Source organism: Podarcis muralis, chromosome 2, assembly GCF_964188315.1.
Source record: "Podarcis muralis chromosome 2, rPodMur119.hap1.1, whole genome shotgun sequence".
Classification (NCBI taxonomy): domain Eukaryota; kingdom Metazoa; phylum Chordata; class Lepidosauria; order Squamata; family Lacertidae; genus Podarcis; species Podarcis muralis.
Window position 1 is genome coordinate 82,097,208 of NC_135656.1, and position 22,607 is coordinate 82,119,814.

Here is a 22,607-nt window from a genome sequence, read left to right on the forward strand (position 1 = left end):
TCAGCTTATGCACAAGCCTGGGTTCAGATGTCACACATGCATGGGGTACCTCTGCCTCACAAGCCTAATTATGCACATTGTGGGTCTCAATTTGGGCCATGGCTTTTGCCAAACCACAACCACCTGCCCCATGCAGGTGAAGATACAAGTGCCAATACATAGTTGGAAGCCTGAAAGTGTGCTCCTGGCTGTAGCAAGGAAGGGTTGCTGTACTGCCAGTCAGCTAACAGGTGATGGCTGCAAGGTTGCTGGAATCAGCTACTGAGTTCAACATGGAGTTTGAAATTTGTGCTGATCAGCTAAACTGGGCTTGGATTTTCCAAACAGTGGCCAGATCCAATTCCCCACTCCTATGCTAAACTGAAGCATGGCATAGCTTAACATGACAGCCAAAGAAGATACAAAAAAGCAGCTTCAGCTCCTCTCTGGGAGCCTGCACCTTCATATGGTCCTGGTTAAGTCATAGTTTGGGCTTACAATGTCATGTGAACCATATCTGAAGTAGACCACTGGATGAAGGATGTCACAAAATCACATACTATGAAAAATGGTTCAGAGATCAAACATCAGATTTTTAATCTCTTAACCTGCTTTTCTGTGCCATCATATATTAAAGAGTTAAATTTCTGTAAACTTTAGACAATATTATTTTTTGCAAAACTAGTTGCCATCAAAATAGCTTTTGAGATGTTTACCTTTCTCCCATTTTAGTCACCAAATCTGCCATTACAGTCCCAAAAGCTAACACACAATTACATTACTATCTCTCTGTATAATTTAAATTCAAAATTAAAAGCATATCAGTTGTCTTATAAAAGAAAAACTGCAGTTAATAACATTGAGGCAGATTGTCCATAGAATAATTACAAACAGATTAGATATGTTGACTTTATTATCAAATCTGATTCTACATACATATTGGCCTACTCTGACAAAAAACAGAGTGACACATGCATAATTCATGAATAGAATATATATATTAACCAAGGTTTAAGTACTCTCTACTACTAAGGTGTAACAGTATTAAATTTAAATCAAACTAAAAAAGGCTGCAACAATATTTTTAATTATTTCAAGTCCATAATTGGTGAAGAAGCTAATCCCTTCTGATCTTTCTAATATAAGATTGCCATAACTTGACACTCAAGTTTTTATTACGCTTAATTAGTTCAGAATTTTTAGCAATATTGACTTTCACACACACGTACCAAGTTCAAATTCAGTTGTTAAAGCTATCAAAATCCATGGAGAATACAAACTCTGACCCATACCATGTGTGAAATGCATGAGAACTAGAATGATTACATATTCAGAATTCATAATAAGAAAACTAATAAAACTTCTAATTAAACTAACATCACCTTACCAGATCATAATAAAACCTTAAAGGCATTGACGGCACAGAGTCTGCTACAACATAATAGTCATTTATGTTCCAATCCTAAATCTTGTGGCGCCATAAATATATGCGTAGTGTAGAGTTTGTCAGCAGACAAAGACATTACACAGTCACTGAAAACAGATACCATCTTGTAAATGTTAAGAGCCTGTGCATCAGAAAATCACTGGTCATCAGGACAGATCAAAACATCTGCCTGCCTAACCTGCCTAACAGAACAAGCGTTCCTGGACATATGCTGTATAATCACTGTGGATTTTACAATGCCTTTAAGTAATGTGTACAATAAATGCATCTAATACGGCTGAATGGTCCAATTTTCAGAAGAGAAGATACAACAGAAATGAATAGATTTTGTTTTAATTTTGAAAGCTAAACTGAGCAGTCACTTTTTGGAGGCTTCCTTTCATTTGCACAGCAAAAGGGTAGCATCACAAAGCAGAAGAATCAAAAATTAAGTAAGTGCAGAGGGAAAACACCAATAATATCGGCTACTGCAGAGAAACAAAGGGAGAGAGCTATATGGTTTTCATATCTGGCATCTGATGGGCCACTATGAAAATAAAGGGGACTAAATGGATAATTGTTCTGATGCTTCAGGTTTTTCTTATGTTGGTATAGGAGTGGTTATAATAGATGATGATGATAATGATAATAATAATAATAATAATAATAATAATCATCATCATCATCATCATCATTATTATTATTATTATTATTTTATTTATACTCTGCCCATCTGACTAGGTTTCCTCAGCCACCCTTGCAGTTACTTCCAGGTTAATGTCAGACAGATAGAATCTGATACTTTCATTGTGCTGTGATGTTGGACTCCCCAAAAGAGGGGATAGCACGTGTTTGTGTAACTGGTTGTAGAAAGGACAGTAGAAAAGAATTATTGGAGGCGAATTTTCCCTGGCGGCAGATGACAGAACCACGAGACTGATGTAAAATACTCAAACAAGTTTTATTACAACTATACAAACACAAAGCATGTGGGTGTTCTCTTTCTGCAGGCAGTTGCAAACTGGAACTTCTTCTCTTTATACACATAACCAGCTGTGCTTAATTAGCCTGGAAAACCACACCCAGAACTCATAGAAAATGTCCTTAAAGTTATCTGCACCCTTTTCCTGTTTCGTGATGAATGATACCTAACAAGAATATGTTCTACAGTGTCCACCACATTCAAAGAATATCTGCAGTGTCTATCATTTCTGGGGATGTTTAAATATCTGCCCTTGACAAAAGCTGAGAGGGAAATGTTCAAAAGGTCTTGTGTGCATACCTAGTTCTGCACACATTGTCTCATACTTGATTGAACTTGGGAGCCCCATGATACGTCTCAAGAAACCTGAGTGCATCTTATCTAAATCACTATTATATGCTAATATCCATATTGGGATCCCAAAAAGTAGCTGCGACGACACTTTAGCTTGAAAAATCTGAATAGCATCTGGTATAAAATGGTTACCTTTCTGAAAATAAAAGCAGGCTACTGCTGAGGAGGTACACTTTGCCTGTTTTATAGCACCTGAGTTTTATTCTTGTTTTATTCTGAGTTTTATACTTGTTTTAACGAGACAGCATCATATCTTCCAAGGTGATTTCTGATACATTCAAGTAAGAAGCCATCAATTCAAGTGCATATCTCAAGGTCTCAAATAAAACTTGCCAAATGAGCTAAAGACTGCAATTCCGATCAATTGTATTAAAAAAAAAAAGAAGACATTCTGCACAAAACCATTGATGTCTTTATGCCAAGTATCACTATTGTCCTGAACCAGCAGAAACATAAGAAAAGCTTCAGCACATCCTGTGAAAGATGGACAGGAAACTATCCCTTCATGACAGACTATTATGAAAAAGGTAGACAGTTTGGCACAGCTAAGATGTATTGTATGGTACAATACTATTTTTATACATGGACATGAAGTGTGGACAGATATATTTACTAACTGGAAATGGGTGCAATATGGTGCTATTCACTGTATGAATAAAGCTATAAAGATGTTAATAATGCCATATTTTAAAAGCAAAATCTTTCTTTACCAGACTAATGTATTCAATATTCCAGTTTATCTTCCCTTTGATAGAATGGCTGCAATGTAAACCAAGGATCTTAATGTTTGAGGCTCTAGCCTACTAGATGTCAAACCACACACACAACTTTATGAAGAATGAAATGAAAGCTAAACTATTCAGACAAATGTTATGTAAGCAATTCTAGCAATGATATATAAAAACTAAAGTAAGGAAGGTAGATGCTAATAACTAATCTGTATCTGTCTACCCTTTATTTAGTCTTGAATAAAATGCAAAATGGTTCATTAATTGTTATATATGGATTTTCATACCCCGTCAACAAAATGTCTCAGAATGTTTAGTTTGTTTATTTATTTATTTATTTAGCTAGATAGTTGTACCAGCCTATGCCTCAGATCTATAACCTAAGTAGGCTGCAATCCTAAACATGTCTACTCAGAAGTAAGCCCAACTGAGGTCAATGGGACTTACTTCTTAATAAGTGACGTTAGGATTACAAAATTAAGAAAATTTAGTTCCACTGAAGAACATGGAACCAAATAATTTTTGCTTAACAGGATAGTGGTCTGAACCAAAACATCACATTTTGCACAGTTATAATAGTTGTCTTCTGGTCCCACCAGTGCTGTGTAGGCAGGCTTTATGCTCATACATGTCCTCCCCCACTTCCCTCACATGTGCTGGTTCTTTCCCAATTTAGCTGCACAGAAACAACCAGTAATATTACCACTGGCCTAACATGTTTTAAGGTCTATGTAGCCATTATAATACAAAACAATTCAAACACATTTCAGTTAACTGTTTAATTATTGGAAACAGTTGCTATGAACTACACATCCACTTGCCATCTAGGAATTATGTTCTGAGTGGTACAGCTCTGTAGAGAGCTGACAGGGAAGTGCTATTATCAGCATCAAACACATGCTAACAACAAAAAGCTAAAATTGTTTAAGCAAGTGACAATTGACAACCCTTTCCACACACACGTGCACATACAAGTTTTTCTAGCATATGTGCCAAACATGAAGAGGTAGGTATGGAGGAGAAAATGCGACAAGCATTAATGATCAATTTCTCAGTTCTTTAATTAGCCCATCATTAATCTCACTATGGCGGACACAGCAGTGTTACTGGAAACAGGGCAGCTGAGTTTCTCTTATTAAAATGGCATTATGTTTATGAAAGGATTAAACTGAAGTGTCCTCATCTCCCGGTCATGTATTCAGTGACATCTGGGAAGTGTGCATTACAGAAAGAGAACACACATTTATTATGCTGCAAAGTGTGGCTTATAAATTTGTATACGTATTATATAAAAGATGGGTATACACTTACTAATGAATGTGTTTAATGATAAGATTAAAAACAGTTAAATTAAATCTTAAGTATTCAAAAGGCTGTTTCAAAGGAACCATACTAAGGTCTCTGAATGGATCACACATGATGGTTGCACTAATACAGAAGTTTGTTTTTTAATTACAGAATAAATTACGTACATACATATACAAAGACTAAATATAGAAACATTATGATCCTTTATAGCAGCCTTCCCCAGTTTGGTGCCCTCCATATGTTCTGGACTACAGCACTAACGAGCATGGTCTGATCTGGGCTTTTCTTAAATTTGATATTGTTCTGGCTTGGCACTCTGAGCAGTAGCTGTAATTTCTCAAAATGCCACCAGACCTACCATCACTTGGGAAATCTGAAAGGCATAATCACCCAGCATTGCTCTGAGCGCTGCCACTGCAGTCAGGTGAGCTGACCAAGGACCACGGACAAAAGGAGTAGACCCATCCAAAGGACACTTTGCTTAGGGTCTCCATTAACCTAGAGTTGGCTTCAATTAAAACAGGCACACACAGAAAGAAGAAGATTAAAAGGCCACAAAGGTTTACAGATTCTGCCGGAACAGAAAACCTGCATCTTGCTGCTGGAAAGTACATGGAACATGTTCAATTTTCAACCAAAGCAGGTAGGCATCAGAGGAAGGCAGGCACATTTTTTTTAGAGCAGTAATACTGCTTTGGAAGCACCCTTATTGCATTAAGTGTAATGATAAGAGTTAGAAGGCATCTTGGTGGTGATCTAGTCCACCTCCTGCTCACGTCAAAATGCATTCCTGATAGGTGATTTGTCAAGTACTGGTAAATGTTTCCAATGAAAGAGAGGCTACCCCTCACCCAAAGCCATCATGTTCCACTGCTGAACAGATTTTACATTCAGAATATTTATCCTAATATTCAGCTGAAATCTGCTTCACTGTAATTTCCACCCACAGGTTCAGGTCCTGCCCTCTCGAGAAATAAGGAACAAGTTTGCTCCATCTTCTGTCCGACAGCCCTTCAGGTATTTGAAGATTGCTACCATGTCTTCCTTTACTCTTCTCCAGACTAAACATGCCCAACTTTTCAAGTATTCATTGTAAGACTTGGTTTCCAAATCCCTCACTATCCCAGTCTGCCTCTTCTGAGTTTGGATGCTATGCCCAGCGATATTTAAAAGACACCTGAAAGTAAATACTGCTGAGGTCCTCATCCTGTCTGGGTAGAAGAAGGGAAGGCAGAGTGTGCACATCCAAGGCTCATGCAGGTTTATTCCAGCTCATATACATCATTCTTAACCATGGTTTAAGTTTATTGTTTATACATTTGAGAACATTGTTAATCTGCCCTTCATCAACACACAATCCTTGAGTAGAGTAATAGTGAAATAAATTTAAAACATTAAGAGCAATTTCAATGAAATCAAATCATGAGGCATATGAAAACCAACACACACACCAGCAACCAATTAACAGCAATTGAAACAAAATCAAATAAAAAGACACTTTCTATTCAACAAATACATGTGCAAACAATTGTATTTTCAGCTGGCAATGCAGCTCAGCAGTTTAACATGAACATGTGAACATGACCACTGAATGTATTATGTCCAAATCAGTCCATATTATTAAAAATGCCACTTTTAATACAAATCTTCATTAGGGATTCAAGAAAGGTATTAGGATGGAATTAGTTTCCAAGTGCATTTTACAACACCCGTATAACTCATAATCAAGTAAAGTCACAGCAATCAAGTCAAGCGCAGGAATATATTTCTGAATGGCTTAATGTTTTGGGGTTGCACGCAGAAATTTAAGATGTAATATTAATTTATCAGCAGGAGTTCATGCAACAATGTTCTATTCCACTTGCACTATCTTCCTGGACATAGAACTTGTTTCCTTGAATTACACATGCTTCAAAAATAGAAAGTTTTAAGTTTGTCAGCAATATTTCAACAGGCAGAGCAGAAGGTATTTTTATGACAGGAACAAACTTAATGGTCCAAACCCCAAATGACCAATGTTATTCCCACTCTAGCAAACCACACTGGGCACTTTACATTTCAGAAAACAATTACTCACACTTGAGTCAAAGCTGCAGACACTGATTACATCTTCGCTCTGGGCGCTCTGCTTGCGTTTCTTCTATTAAAAAGAAAAGAAAAAGAAGGGCTCATATCTTAGCAAAAGACCAGCAAACAAAATACTTCTTACATGTTTATTTTTCAACCTATAACATTATAATACAACTAAAACATTTTTCAAGTGTTTACATGGCCACAGTATCATAGTTGGACTGCATACTACCACCAGCAGTCTAGACACCTGAAGTTTCAGGGTGACTATGTAACAACCTTTGCTTTTTCAACAGACGCTGAATGAATGCATAGTGGCGGCCCCCTGGCACCTTACTCTTTTTGAGTAAATGCCAACCAGCCAGCAGAGCATTTGGCTACTGATATTTGAAGCACGGTTAAAGCCATGGTTTTCCCAGTAGTGAAAGCCATGGTTTTCCCAGTAGTGATGTATGGAAGTGAGAGCTGGACCATAAAGAAGGCTGATCGCCGAAGAATTGATGCTTTTGAATTATGGTGCTGGAGAAGACTCTTGAGAGTCCCATGGACTGCAAGAAGATCAAACGCATCCATTCTTAAGGAAATCAGCCCTGAGTGCTCACTGGAAGGACAGATCGTGAAGCTGAGGATCCAGTACTTTGGCCACCTCATGAGAAGAGAAGACTCCCTGGAGAAGACACTGATGCTGGGAAAGATGGAGGGCACAAGGAGAAGGGGGCGACAGAGGACGAGATGGTTGGATAGTGTTTTCGAGGTTACCAGCATGAGTTTGACCAAACTGCGGGAGGTAGTGGAGGACAGAGGTGCCTGGCGTGCTCTGGTCCATGGGGTCACAAAGAGTCGGACACGACTAAACGACTAAACAACAACAACAACAATCTGAAGCACGGCTGTCGGGAATGGGTAGGAAATCAACTCACACAAGGTCACCAACACAACAATCCCAAAGATACCTACACATAAATGGGGAAGGCCAACTTTGTACTGTGCGCAGATAGCTAATACAGGGCTTCTCCAGCATAACCTGAAACTCCAGCACCAGAAACAAACATTCTACATCAAAAACATTTAGACCTGAATACTTTTTAAAGGCTATACAGAAGTGTTAAAAAAAAACAAAAACCCAAAAACAACTGAAATCCTCACTGATAAGCACAGCTTCTTTGAGGTTTGTTTCTTTCAAAGAGACAACTCCAGGCACAGGTACATTTGTATACAACTTATCAAGCTGTCACAACTGGCAACTTAAATATTTCCTGGTAGAAAAGATATGCAGAAGATAGTCTACAGTGTAGACTAGAAAGCTCTCTCTTCATGAAAATGTTAACTGTTGCCTGTCCTTAAAAGATACCATTTCACGTATAAGACTGGAAAAGGTGAAAGCACAGGGGACATTCTAGAAAAGTTGAGTTTGGGCTTAGAAATAATAATAAAGTATGTATGCAAAGCAAATGGCAAACCTGCAATGACATCACAGGATGGGGGTCAGGGTATGCTTCCCATCCTGCTGTGTTTGAAGATAGGTGGAAGCTATTCACCAAGTCACTCTTCTCACTTTTTTAATTACATTGCCCTGCATCTCTTGCATGCATACACTCCCACATATGCATCCTCCAACCTCAATAACACAAAGTCAAAAGCGCCTCTTATATTTGTACATTTCCATGTAATTCTTTTCCACGCATCTCTGGAGAACCTGGAAAGAGCTACCAAAAGCGTAGCCCAGAGAAAAAAGGTTGAGAACCACTGCTCTAACTAAACAAATTAAAAAGTAAATTCAACCTGTAATTATTGATTGAACAAATTAACCTTTTAATATACCAAACATTAAAATTTAATGGCATACCAATTTACACATAATGCATTCTCACACTGGGCATACCTTTTTGCTAAAAGATTAGACAAAAACATGCCCCTGCCCTGATTGACTTTGTGGGCAAGGCCTGCTCAAAACGGAGGCCCCAGCATGGTTGGAGGTGGGTGGCACTAGGTGACCATCCGCTCCTGTAGTTGGGTTGGGAGATGGCTGCCTCCCAGGACCAGCCGCAGAGTGTGGGAAGTGCCACCCTCCTGGAGCCCCAGGTGAGCAGATATTCTCGCACTGGGCATCTTATACAACTATACCTTTTCACTAAAAGATTAGGCCCATTTAATGCAAATCACATTTTAATTGGTCGTTTCAAAATGGCAAAAAACAAACAGGTCACTTGCAGAATGAAAACACTCACATATATTTTATGTGTGGCATCTTACCCATTCACAAACAATACCACTGTTAGCCACTAAAATATGTTAATATGAATTTTAGAATATTAATTCCATTTTTTTCTTTACTTCATTTGTCATTAAAAGGAGAATTATAACTTTGCCCTACCAAGTGAAATATTGGTAGAAAAGATGTTTTCCAAATGGAAAATCACAGCCTACTTATTAGATTGCTGTGGCAGGTAAGTAAACCCATGAGATTAGTCTATTTTTGAAAGAACCACTAATCCTAGGCTATTGTATCAAGTAATCAAATTTCCCATTTGGCATCTGTGATTTTTATTTCAAAGCAGAAACCTGAGTAAGACATTAATAATAAAAGGCAGGACATTTTTAAATCTTGCACCAAGGTTCAGCCTGCTTACAATTCTACAAAGAAAACTGGCATCAAGTCGTGTAACAGGAGAACACTTCAACTGCTGTAGCTTATTTCAGAAAACTCTTTTTAAAAGGCTTCATTTTGCTACCTATTGCAAGGAAAGACACATTAATAGTTCTTTAAGTAACCTTGCAAATGATAAGAAGGTAAATCTATTCCTGACAGTTTTATATCCAATTTACATTGGATCTCAAACAGCAGAATGAGAACCACAGGTGTGAGGTCTGTTGAACTTGTGTTCTACAAGTACCAAACTTTATATCAAATACACCAATTTAGCTAACTATATAACTGTGGATAATTATAACCTGTGAAAACAGAGAGTTAAAAAAGAATGAACAGAAGGAGGGATTGGAGCAGATTGCTCTGGCCTGTCAATTCAGTGGATGTGTTTTGATGTATTACAAGTGGTATATTCAGTTCCACTGTGAAACTGAGGATGACTTCATGTCAGCTTTTCTGTTCGAGGTGGACTTTGGCATCTACATCCAAACATTATGTTACTTTCAACAAATGTGGCATTGTAGCTGAATGTATGCTTAATTTCAGTGTATAATTTTATGCAGCACATTGTGCCAGGAAGCTGGTGCCAAACTATTGTCTTGTCTTTATGCTTTAGGAGGCCCCAGTTGCTTTTTGTTCATGTTGGCAAGCTTGCCATGGCAGCAGGGAACAAAGTCTCCTCTTAGCTTTGTTGCTGCCATAGAACAGAGGAAGGGCCTAAAAATATCACAAGACTAAGAACTGGGATATTCTGCTGTTGTTGTTTTGCGCTTTGTTGAATAGAGACACACAGATGTGCACAAATATTCTATTGCACATCTGTGCAGAAGGATACATCCAAATAACTAGCTTGCTTTCAGGCAGTGCTTATTATTTCAGTGCTAGTTTACATATATACATCAGCTCTCATACCGAATACTTATTTTATGGCCCTTTGACCCCACCTTTTACCATTTGTTGGTTTTTTCCTATCCATTTGTACATACAGCCGCTCTTGCAAGAGGCAAGGTTTTCTTAACAGGAGTGATGGTTCTTGGAAACTTTACTTCTTTAACACAGTTCTTGCTCTGTCTCACAAACTGTGCTTACAGCAAACAGAATTCTATTTCTACAGACTATAGAGAAAAGGAAGGAGTAGAAACCCCACTTGCTTTCACTTTTCGTAATATTCAGTGGGAGATACATAAAAAGATATCCCCTTAGACCTTTCCCTGTATCACTGCCAAACCATTCCCCTTAAAGAACAATACTATACAGTTTCAACACCTGCCAACTGAGGATAACACTCCATGCATCTGATAAAGTGGGCTCTGGTCCCTGAAATCTCATGCCAAAACATATTTGGTAAGTCTTATGGCATATTCAAGAGTCTTTTATGACAAGAGATGTATAGGTGAGTGAACTTGCATGATTGGAGGACAGGTAATATCATTTACCCTGTGATTAGCTTGGTGAAAGAGTGGAAGGGAAGAGTCCTCTGCTTTGAGCCTATTTACCATTCTATAATTCAATCTACATCACCGGAAACTCAACTGTCTTTATGACAGAGGTTTGCATTTCCTCTCTGAGTGTTATGCATAAATCCTCTTTCATCAGTAGCTTTAAACCAGTGATAATGATAACCTAGACTTCCTTTTCCAATGTCTCATTTTAATTCCTGTAACTAAAGCCTCACTCTTTAATATACCGTAATTAGATATCTCTTTCTCATCTCCTGTTAAGATAACTGGTAAGAAGAGTAACTCTTATGCATCAAGACATTACTACCTTTGTTGATCTTTGATTTGATAAGAAAATTGAGTGGCTCTGTAATGAGCAGTATTTATCAGACAGGAATTATGCAAAAACTTACAAAAACATGTGATTTATTCACACACACTGAAATAATAAACGCTTCATATAAAGTTATTTTGATATAATGTTTGATCTAAATATAATATAATATAATAGCTGGTCACTATAAGCTGTTGATCCCATTCCCACAGTGGCAGTATAGCCTTCCCTCTGCTATGAACCTCCTGGAATACAAGGGTATCATGTGGTTGGAATATAGAGCACCCTCATTAATGCCTGCTTGAACCATTATTTTTCATTTAAAAACTTTCTGTACCAACAGATAAACTGGCACTAAGCCCATAGCCTGTTGGAGTTTGGTAACTATATTGCAGTAGTGTTCAGAAAGAAATAGTATGGTAAGATTGCTGGTTGAAGGGATAAAAGAAACTTAAGGTGTATTACTCATAGCAAACAGAGCCAGTCTAAGTATAGGTTTTACATTTGGCCAAGTTGGAGCCAAGAAGTCAACACTAGGACATGCTAGCTCATACTAATACTGAACTTGGAGAAGTAAAGGAAGTAAAGTCAGAGATCTATGGCAGGTGTTGAGGAAAAGATGTTTAGGGTTCCATCTGCCAGCCTCCTTAGGTGTGACCTAGCTTAGAGTCTGTCAGATATAACCCCTGGATTACATAAACACAGTTTTCTAGTGTTCACTACAGAAAGGCAGGAAAAATCAATACTTCTGCAATACTAACAGCATGCAAATAGCAAAGATTATTCAGTTTTGGAATGACAAGAATAAGCACTTGTTTTAAGATGCATTGAATGTTTTCTAAAAAGGAAATATATACATTTTGACAATAAATAAATCACTTATTCATCATGAAAAGGACTCATGTAAATATAGCCATTTGTTGTTATGGATCAATGTTTTAGAAATTGCTTTAATCTTCAGTTTAGTACTAAATCTTAACAAATTAACTAACAAGTTTCACTTTACTAACTACTGACATAGTTCACTTTCATGTAACATTTAAACTATTCTGGGAGAGATTTGAGGAAATTTTCTGACTATTTTTGTAATTGAATACTCTATGACAGCAAGTAATCTAAGACTTTCTTTCTCTTGTTGTCAGCAAGACATTTATAGCAGTAAAGCCACAGAATTAGTAAACACTGTTTCTTTTAAAGACAGAAAATCTAATACTAAGCAACCATTAGCAGCATTTTAATTTCTTGAATGGCTTTATCTATGATTTCTATGATCTCTAAGAAGAGACATACTATATTTTCATACTATTCTGAAATCTAAGCTTCAGAATCTATGACTAATGTCTTTATGACAAAAACTTAACCATTGTACAATATGAGTGCTGCAATAAACTTTCCATGATAAGTTATCAGGAAACTTGCCTCTAAAAAGAAGTTTACTCAGAAACATCAGGAATTTGGAAAAAAAGTAGCTAGCCAGTTTAGCTCTTAGGAACGCAAGTAAAAACATGTGAAAATTTCATTTAGGTCTTTAGATTTAACTTTTAACTAGCTTTTCAGCCCATGGAAGCCAAAGTGGCTTCCAAACAGAACATAAATAAGACAACAATTTATAAAAACTGCAGTCAGAATAATTATGTTTAAAAATTTAACTCATATAATTAAGGGCAGCAACAGCTCACTATGATCAATCAACTCCATAAGCACAAAAAGGAAGCTACTTAGTAACCACCTCAAAAATCGATGGCCTGTCAGTCTCATTAGGAAGGGTTAAGAACTTAACAGAGGGTGTTAAGCATGTTATTACTCAAATAGATGTTTCACATGTATTGTACTTGCATAAAATGAGAGACAAAAAAAATACTTGTCACATTATGGACTAGCAACACTGTCAGGGACTACACAATATGACCTCATTGTTGTTACCTTAGAATTTTTATTATCATCTAGTTAATGAATGCCACCTAGAAGCACACTGTGACTGTGGGAAGGGCTGCAGTAACTGAAGCACCACAGGAGTAAAAATTGTCCTGCGTGTTAACTACTTTGGATCCTACTTTTAACAAGTCTGGCTCTATTTTTATGAAATATATATATATACTTTTTTAATTAAAAAAAGGCACCACACAAAACATTCAACAAAAGACACCACACACACACACACACACACACCCTTGAACTTACCTGATGATGCACAAAAAAGCAGCACCAGCCCATGAGGTACTGTACGCATACACCACATCTACACTTCACAGGTGCACAATTCACAGTGTAACCTTCAAGCCATCTGTACCTCGCACCAAGTCCCCACATTTCCCCTTCAGTTTCTTTCAGCAGCAACTCCACCCTGCATAGCCAAACTACATGACAGGAAGTGGTGATGAGCCACTTGTTAGAAGTGAAAGATTGAGAGATGCACAGCTATCTATATTTTGCAAGTTTTTCATTTGCTGTATTTGCTTAACATATCTGACTATACCAAGTGACTTCAGAAAAGCAGTAGCTAATGAAATTCTGGCAAGAAACTGCCTGCATCTTTTTTCTTTCTCACAGAAAACATAGGCAATTGCTGCCCCTGCCTCTAATGTAACACACTCCTAAAAAGAGACTCAACAGGAGTCATTCTAAACTGACTCATAACACTCTACCCAAATGTTCCATTTCTGGAGACAACATAAGTAAAAGCTAGTCTCAGTGGAATCTTCATGACAGCTCTTTTAAATTGTTCATGTTCTCATTAAAATCATTTTCTTTAACCTTTTTGTGTTTTGAATATCCACAACTGCCAGTATCAATTAAATAGGCAACTCAGCTCTTTAATAGTCAAGTTTTCCTGGAAACATTTAGTTTCTTTATGCGATTTCCTGGTAGTGAGTGATTTCCTGCATACATTTAATCCTGGTTTCAAACTCTTTTTACGAGCTGATTAAATGTAAACAGAGAAAAGGGTAAAAGATAATATTTTGTATCCTTCACCAACTACCATTAAACATTTAAATATTAGCATATTTGAATCTTTGCTAGCTGAGTAACCAGCAATGTATTCCTAGTGTTCTCAAATGTTTAGATGCAGGTGTTTTTCCTCAGAATAGTAGCGTGGGTGGGTGGGAGGTTACATGCATCTTCCACACCTGCTCTGATTTATTTAATTATCAGCCCCCTAGCTGATGCTATTTGCATTGCAAAAATCCTACATGTTAAACGCAAAGATTAAATTAAGTCTGGCCCTAAGCAGCACGCTTGCAAAATGCAATATTAATAACACATTTGTCAGAGCAAGCAGTACCACAGATGAATTCTGACATACAGTGGTACCTCAGGTTACAGACGCTTCAGGTTACAGACTCTGCTAACCCAGAAATAGTACCTCAGGTTAAGAACTTTGCTTCAGGATGAGAACAGAAACCGCGCCACCGCGCGGCAGCAGCAGGAGGCCCCATTAGCTAAAGTGGTATCTCAGGTTAAGAACAGTTTCAGGTTAAAAACGCACCCCCAGAACGAATTAAGTTCTTACCCGAGGTACCACTGTACTCCACAGCTCATGCCTCTTTTGGTACAGCCTTTCAACAATTATTCTCCCCCAGTTATCTAATCCTTTCTTCTTATTTTTTGAAAAACTCATGATGCACAACAATCATTTGTCATAAAGTGACTAGGCGATGCTCTAGAGAAGTGCTTGCTTTAATAAAAGTGGCAAGTTTGCCTAAAGTAAAGCTCACAGAGAAAGAGCGTGGCCTAAACTGAACCAACTCTGTAATCTAATGCCCACTTATATTTGAGTAGGCCCCACTGAATTCAGTAGAACTTACTTCTGAGCAGACAAATATAGGATTGTGTTCTAAATTAAACAGAACTATCTGCTGTATAGAAAAGACATATTTCACATTTTATTTTTCTGCTTTTCAATGTTAACACACACACACCCAGCTCAGAGCCCTATCTAATACTCTGATGCCCTCCACCATGCAGAACATCACTATGGACACATCGGTGTGGCAAAAGTAATATCTGAGTTGGTTACTCTGCTGAGGGGTGCCATTTCCTGGTTACAATTTGTTCAAGAAAAGCAGGCAAAAAATAGGCTGGTATACTCATGTGAACTTCTGCTAGGAAGCAGCATGAGTCCATGTGGCCATGCTTGGTCAGGCATTTCTTCCTTCACATTGGTCTTCTATAAAGACAGAGTGGAAGGCTTAGAGCCTTATATATACTGCCATAGGGTTTTCCAAGCATCACACAGGTACATGCAGCATCAGGAAACATGTCCACATAACAACAACACCCTTCCCTTCAAACCATCTTTATTCTCGAATATGTCGGAATGGTTTTGGATTGTGTCCCAGATTTCAGAATTAGCAGCTGCTAACATAGTGACTGCATTCACATTCATGCTGAAACCACATGAAGAGCCACAGTGAATTTCAGTCTCACATATTTTGTGTACTTTAATTGTACTTTAATTGTGGATATTTATATTTTTGTGGGTTTGTGAAACTTGGTTTTTATATTTCTGTAAATCACTTAGAAACCTATTTTTGGCATTAAGTGTATATAAATTAGTAAATAATAATAATCCTCAATATGCCACCCTGAGCTCCTTGGAAGAAGGGTGGAACATAAATGTGTTAAATAAAGTGAATAGCTGGATAGAATAACTGAGAAGTGCTGTGGCGTTGTAAGAAACAACATACACTTGCAAGATCAGGAGCTGCAACATGGTGCATTAGAATGTGCATCACATAGAAAAATTCCAGGACTCCACTCCTCTGCATTGTTCAGTTGTCTACAGGATAAACCTGAAGTGCTTGTTTAAAAAGACCCCAAATTGCTCTGATAGGTTTTGAGCACATGTCCTTCAATCACAGATTGATCTGAACACCCAGTGTGCTACAAACTGTAAACAAAAAGGGTGGGGGCAGTAGCAGGGAGGAGGCATAAAACATACAGCCCATTTCTCAGTGAGTAGAACTGAAAAGAGGTCAAGTTCATCTGTTGCTCACAAAGAACTGGCAACAGGACGACACAGAAACACCCCGTCCCAGACTATAATTAACAATGGGAAATCTGTAATGTAACAGCATGGGCACTTCATTTCAGAGGGTGGGTAACAACGCAATTTATCTTTTGTATCACATGCTGCTTGTAAATTTTAGTATCTTTTGTTTGCAGGACAGCAGGGAAGTGACAGGTTTATAGCAATGCTGAGCATTTTTACTTTTTACAACAAGCCACACCTATGAGCAGTCTAGTTGAAATGTTTTAAAGGTATCCAATGAATATTAATGGGATATTTTAGAGGCATTGCTTAACTTTGTTTTAATCTGTCTTATCTTCAGAAGACTCTGCTGGTAGCTTACACTTGAGAACAGTAAGTTAAAACCCATCACCAAGGTAATGTACTGTATCAAGCATCCAAGTTGTTTATCCCTCACTATTAAGACCTGTACAGTATAGTAATAGACGCTATACAGTAATAGAATATACTATACAGTATGCAATAACAGAAAAGTTTCCATGTCTTACAGTAAATGCAGGTTTGTTTGTTTTTCATTTTTAAGTAAAAATAAAATACTTCATACTTACACAGTGTTCAAATGTTCCTACATTTTCTCAGTAAGTCCTACCACACAGCCCTTTAAAAGTCATATGTATTATCCTCATATTGCAAATGAGAGATTGAGGAAATAACATGGTGTTTTGCCTCAGTTACTTAGTACATAAGTGGCTGACAGGATATTTGAAAAGAGGATTGTTAGCCAACAACTTACTGCCATACCCCAAAATGGGTGGGAGATTAATTGATCATTAACTCTAGAACAATCTAACGGATGGCTACACCCGGGATACACAATTTTTAGCCTTCTATTTGAAAAGGTTTTTAAAATAGTTTGATAAGCAATTGAAATACCATTAATCATTAAAACTTTAAGTATAGAACTCATCTCATGTAAAAGGCAGATAGAAATTGTGCTCTTTTAAAATTTTAAATTTAAAAACATATATACAATTGAAAATTGCACTCAAACCTAGCTAGTTTTTAATGTGTAGCCCAGGAATGGGGAATCTGTGGCCCTCCAGAAGTTGTAAAATTCCAACTTCTAGCAGTCCAAGCCAGGAAGGACCAAAGTCAGGAATGATATGAGTGTTGCGAGTCCAACAGTATCTGTTTGCTGACAATTCTGTAAAGTCTGCAGCATCTGAATTTTTTTTTAATTAGCACCTAAGCTTGAAGTTCATAGGGAGTCACTGAAAAGCAATCTTGTTTTTGCATGCTATGAAAGCTATCCTAAATAGCATATTTGTACTTGTCAGTACTTTCTACTACTGCTTTCGCCTTTGTTAAAAGAGAGAGAGCTATAACTGTACATTACCAGTATACCTCTGAACAACAACTGCTGGGGAATGAGGGTGGGAGATGGATACTGCAGTTGGCCACAAAGGGATAAGAATGATGGACTAGATTGGCCTTTGATCTGATCCATGAGTAGTCTCTTTATCTTCTTAATAGTGTGGTGTACAGAAACATTAGTCTTGCTCCTTTGTTTAGTACATCCAATCAGATGGCCTTCATCCACACAGGGCTCAACATCTCTTCATAGAAAAAGTCTGCTATTCCTGAACTAAATAACACTTTGTAGACAGAACCTACAACACACACATGAAATGCTATAACCTACAATATCCACATTTATACTCTGGAGTTACTGGCCATAGCAGGATCACATTGTAACATAGAACAGTGATGGCAAGTCTGTATATTCCTGTTAACAGTAGAAAGAACTTCCAGCAGCTAAGAGCTTTCAACAGTGGAATAGATGGCCTTGGAAGGTGAAGGGCTCTTTTCCTTGGAGGTATTTAAATAAAGGTTGCATGGCCATCTGTTAAGGATTCTTTAGCTGTAATTCCTGCATTGCAGAGGGTTGGACTAAATTAACCTTGGGGAAAGTGGAAGTAGTGCTAGTGGAATCCCCACCGGTGGCAGCCCAAGGAAAGCCCCCAAACAGGGCACTGGAGGACAGGGAAGAAGCTGAGTTGTCCCAGGATCCTGAGCTGACCCCACTACCAGCCTGGAGCTGCGATAGCACTTTATCCCCTCCAGCTTCTTACTTGAGCCATATGAGGGGCAGGGCTGTGGATACAGAAGCAACCCTGCTGCTCCATCATGCCTCACTGCTTCCCAGACAGGCTTTGGAATATCCTGTCAGATATTAAAAGCAGGCTGAATAAAGAAAGCTTTTAAAGCCACACTGCAGTGCTTAAGGTGGGGTTAGTATGATAATTTTGCATTGATTCTTTGACCAGGGGTGTACGAAGTGGGGGGCGGAGGGGGAGAGCCGCCCCAGGTGCCACTTGGGGAGGTGACAAGATGGCCCCTGTGCATGCACAGTCCGTATGGGATGCACAGTTCGAATGGACGTTGAACGTGCGCCACCGGGCGGTTTGCCCCGCCCCTCGGCATCCCGCCCCGAGTGCCGGAGAGGGTTCCTCCACCACTGTCTGTGACATCTACTTGAGTCCTGCATTTGGACTATTTGATAAAGAGGTTTCTGACAGAATTGTGTCAAAGGGTTCACAATAACTTGGCAGTTGCAAATGGTTTATATTAATTACAACATTTTTGTTTAAATAAAAATGTACCCTTGATTAATCAAGAAGCAGAATTTAATTCATTTAGCTATTGAATTATGCTTAAGAGTGGGTTTCTGTTTAATTTTTATATGCTGATATTACTATTCTATACTATTTTAATGATTGTTGAATGTTACTTTATTTGATGTAGATTGCTTATTTTAAAGCTATGTTTTATTATCACATTTTTGTATTGCATTAGATTGTTATAAGGTGTACATTCTTTGTTTCTTCAACTTGTAAACCGCCTTGAGTATTGTAAGGTAGAAAGACGGTACAGTATACAAATTAAAAGTGATGATGCTTTGTGAAACACCGTGAAACACCGTTGATGTCACTGTGTAAATCCATCAACCAGTCTCTGGAATTAGGCAATTTCAGGTTTTGAAGGCTAAACAACAACAACAACCACCAAACAAACAAACAAACAAACAAGGAAGCGAGAAATATTGCAAGAAAACATAAGCTTTCCCTAAAATAAGCAGCAAAGTCTCTCTGAAAACTTCATTTAACATAATCAATGTAATAATTGGGGGGGGGGGGAGTTGCTTAGCTGTCACTTTTTTATTATGGGCAACACTGAATTTAACCGAGATTAACAATGTACTGCATTGTGTATAGTACACACACAGATAGATTAACCGGTGTTTTTGAATTTTGTCTGGAATTGGCTACAACCAACTGTTAAACAAACACCACACAATGAGTTTCTGATAGCATCTCTTCCTTCTTGCCAAAATAAACTCTCTTGTTCCAGCAGAAATCAATCTTTTGATTGTAGTTAACAATAGTTCCAGTGGTCTGTTCATATAAACAAAACCAGTAATGAGTAAAAACATTTAGGATCCTTCCACAGAATGCATGCAGCTCACATGAAGGACAAAATTACTAACAGCAAAAGACTGTTAAGTGTCACCCATGTGCTACAAACAACCTCACAAAAACTCTGCAAATGTGATTTAGGTTGATATGCAAGCTGAAGAGCTTTAGGATTTGGCAGACCTCACCTCACCAGCATGCACTGAGCTGCACATCTGCTACTAAAAATACGCCAGTATAAAATCATTACTATGCCAATGGAACATGTGATAGGAATTTTGAGGTCTTAGATATATGTTAAATGTTCATAAGTGTAACAACCAAGCACGTACATAGATCAGCACAGGAAGACTGACCTGAAACCATTTTTTATTCCCAAACTGAAATGTTTTCTCTGCAAAGTCAAAGGAAAATGGAAAAGCCTCCCCATTGTCTTTTCCTTCACAAATCCTGTCTTAAGGGCACATATAAAATATGAATAGGGTGTGAGCCTATGGCCTGGCTCAGGAACTATTTATCATTACAAAAGACTGGCCAGGCTCCCCAGGCAATCGAATCAAGTACCATTAAACGGGTAACCTGGCAGACAGGAGGTAAACAAGTCTCTCAGATTTCTGCTTTTAGACCGCCTTTTCTGTGATGTAGGTATGATGTATGGAGGGGTAGTCTTGAGCTCCAGGGCAGGGAATTTAAAATGTCCATATAAGGCCTTGTGCACCATTGTTCTGGGTTCCTCCTCCTTTCCTGTGTGTGAGGGGAGCACCCTGTTGCAACAGATCAATAAAGATCAGGCTTACTAGCTGCTTTGCTTCTCAATATTCTCTGGTTGGCCTCTGTTATTTTCTCCTACCAATAGGGAACCTACGTAAGGACTCTATATGGGCTCTTGGATACCCCATAAGGGGAAAAGGGCAGATTTTGTTTACAACAGACACTACGCAACCACAGAGAGGCCAAAATGAAGCAGCACCAAGAGGCAGATCAGGGGAGGGAAGTGTACTTATGCCATATCCTATGGCTCCCTCAGACCTGGCTCACTGCTGTTATGCCAAACAAAAATATAAATAAATCATGACCCATCTCCTATTGTTAGGATCCATCTTAGCCTTGAAGTTATAGCTTATTAATGGAGGATATATATAGGTGCATTAGGGCTTATTCAAATATTAATTTTTCCAGATAAAACAGTTTCTGCAGGAGACATATGTGGCTGTTTAGGTTGAGCAAAGTATTTTACGAACCATACTCACAGGTAATGGGGAAGGACCCCTGGACAGTTAAGCCCAGTCAAATTCAACTATGGGGTGGAGCGCTCATCTCCGCTTTCAGGCTAAGGAAACTGGTGTTTGTCCGCAGACAGCTTTTCAAGTCATGCAACCAGCATGACTAAACCATGGAATATTCCTCGAGATTTACTTTTCAACACCAAAGGAAGGAAAATAAGAACAAGACCAGGAGAAGACAAAGTAAAGTGCATGTATAAACATGAAGAAGACTCGCAGAAGGGACTTGGAAAAGAGTTAAGAGCCTCGGACAGAAGATCACCAGGTTGATGGACTATATGGAATTGACGGAAATGACTGGCAGAATCCGAGACCAGGGAGAAGAGACGGTGGAAGAATATTGGAAAAAATTTAAAATCTATATATGGAGGTCGATGAAACAAGGGAATGAAAGAGAGGATATTGAGATGGTATGATGTGTGTTTTTTGAACTGTTTTTGCTTTTGCTTTGTTTAATGTGTTAATGTTGTGTTGTGTGTTGTTTATATATTGTATTGTATGTTTTTTTTTCTTCTTTCTTTTTTGTAAGGCTTAAAAATAATAAATATTATTTTTTAAAAATAAATAAAAAATAAAGCATGGAAACATCTTTTACTTTCCTACTTGCACTGCGAACTGCTAGGTTGGACAAAGGAGCTAGGACAAAGCAACAGGAGCTCACCCCGTTGCGCTGACCTTATAGTCAGCAAGCCCAAGAGGCTTGGTGGTTTAGACACAGCACCACCAGCCAGTCATCCACACAATGATAAATGTAGGATTTTTGTGTGTAAATATTGTCTTAGAGTGGGGACTTCAACAACATTTAGGAAGTAAGCTATCTAAAAATAAAATTGTTTAACAAATCAATGGGAATCCAAAGTTGGCCTTCAGCTCATGCAGATTTTTTTGTCAATAACCTGGTAAAATTATTACTGCTTCAACAGAGGTGGCCACATCTGCAACTTAAATAAATGCTTCTGCAAAACAGCCCAAAACACTAGAAAGGAAATGAAAGAGGAAGAAGAAGAATTTGGATTTGATATCCCGCTTTATCACTACCCGAAGGAGTCTCAAAGCAGCTAACATTCTTCTTTCCCTTCCTCCCCCACAACAAACACTCTGTGAGGTGAGTGGGGCTGAGAGACTTCAAAGAAGTGTGACTAGCCCAAGGTCACCCAGCAGCTGCATGTGGAGGAGTGGGGAAGCGAACCCGGTTCCCCAGATTACAAGACTACCACTCTTAACCACTATACCACACTGGCTCTCAGTGTGAAGGATCTAAAATAAAACCCAGCTGCAATAACATACATCCAGTCTTCAGCGAACTGCAAAAATACAAATCAATTAAAATGTTGCAAGTTTTGATTTATTTATTTTTTTAAAAAGCTTATTTAAATGTCATTAACGCTTATAATTAAAGATCCAGCCACATTAGCTGGTCTACAAGAACCTACTGTACTTGAGTACTGTAGTTGCTATTGTTTCCCCCCTATTATTATGTTATTTATTTTATGTTTTCATTTTGTATTTATATATTATAAACCTCAATGTGACCTTCAGATGAAGGGCCATACATAAATTAAATAAGTAATAGTTACTATTTGAATCCACCTGATATTATCATCTACCTCAC

The 22,607-nt window shown here is 38.1% G+C and overlaps 1 protein-coding gene across 5 annotated transcripts in view; it reads right to left on the reverse strand.

Annotated features, from left to right (window-relative positions):
* The window catches only part of ARHGEF3 (Rho guanine nucleotide exchange factor 3), a 102,061-nt gene that overhangs the window by 50,952 nt on the left and 28,502 nt on the right, over window positions 1–22,607 (reverse strand). For 4 of the 5 annotated variants that reach the window (XM_028719095.2, XM_028719097.2, XM_077924938.1 and 1 more), the window contains one exon: window positions 6,855–6,917. In XM_028719095.2, the coding sequence (XP_028574928.2) occupies window positions 6,855–6,917 (63 nt within the window). Of the gene's footprint in view, window positions 1–6,854; window positions 6,918–13,448; window positions 13,567–22,607 lie in introns of those variants that run through there. The other variant, XM_028719099.2, reaches the window with a different exon arrangement.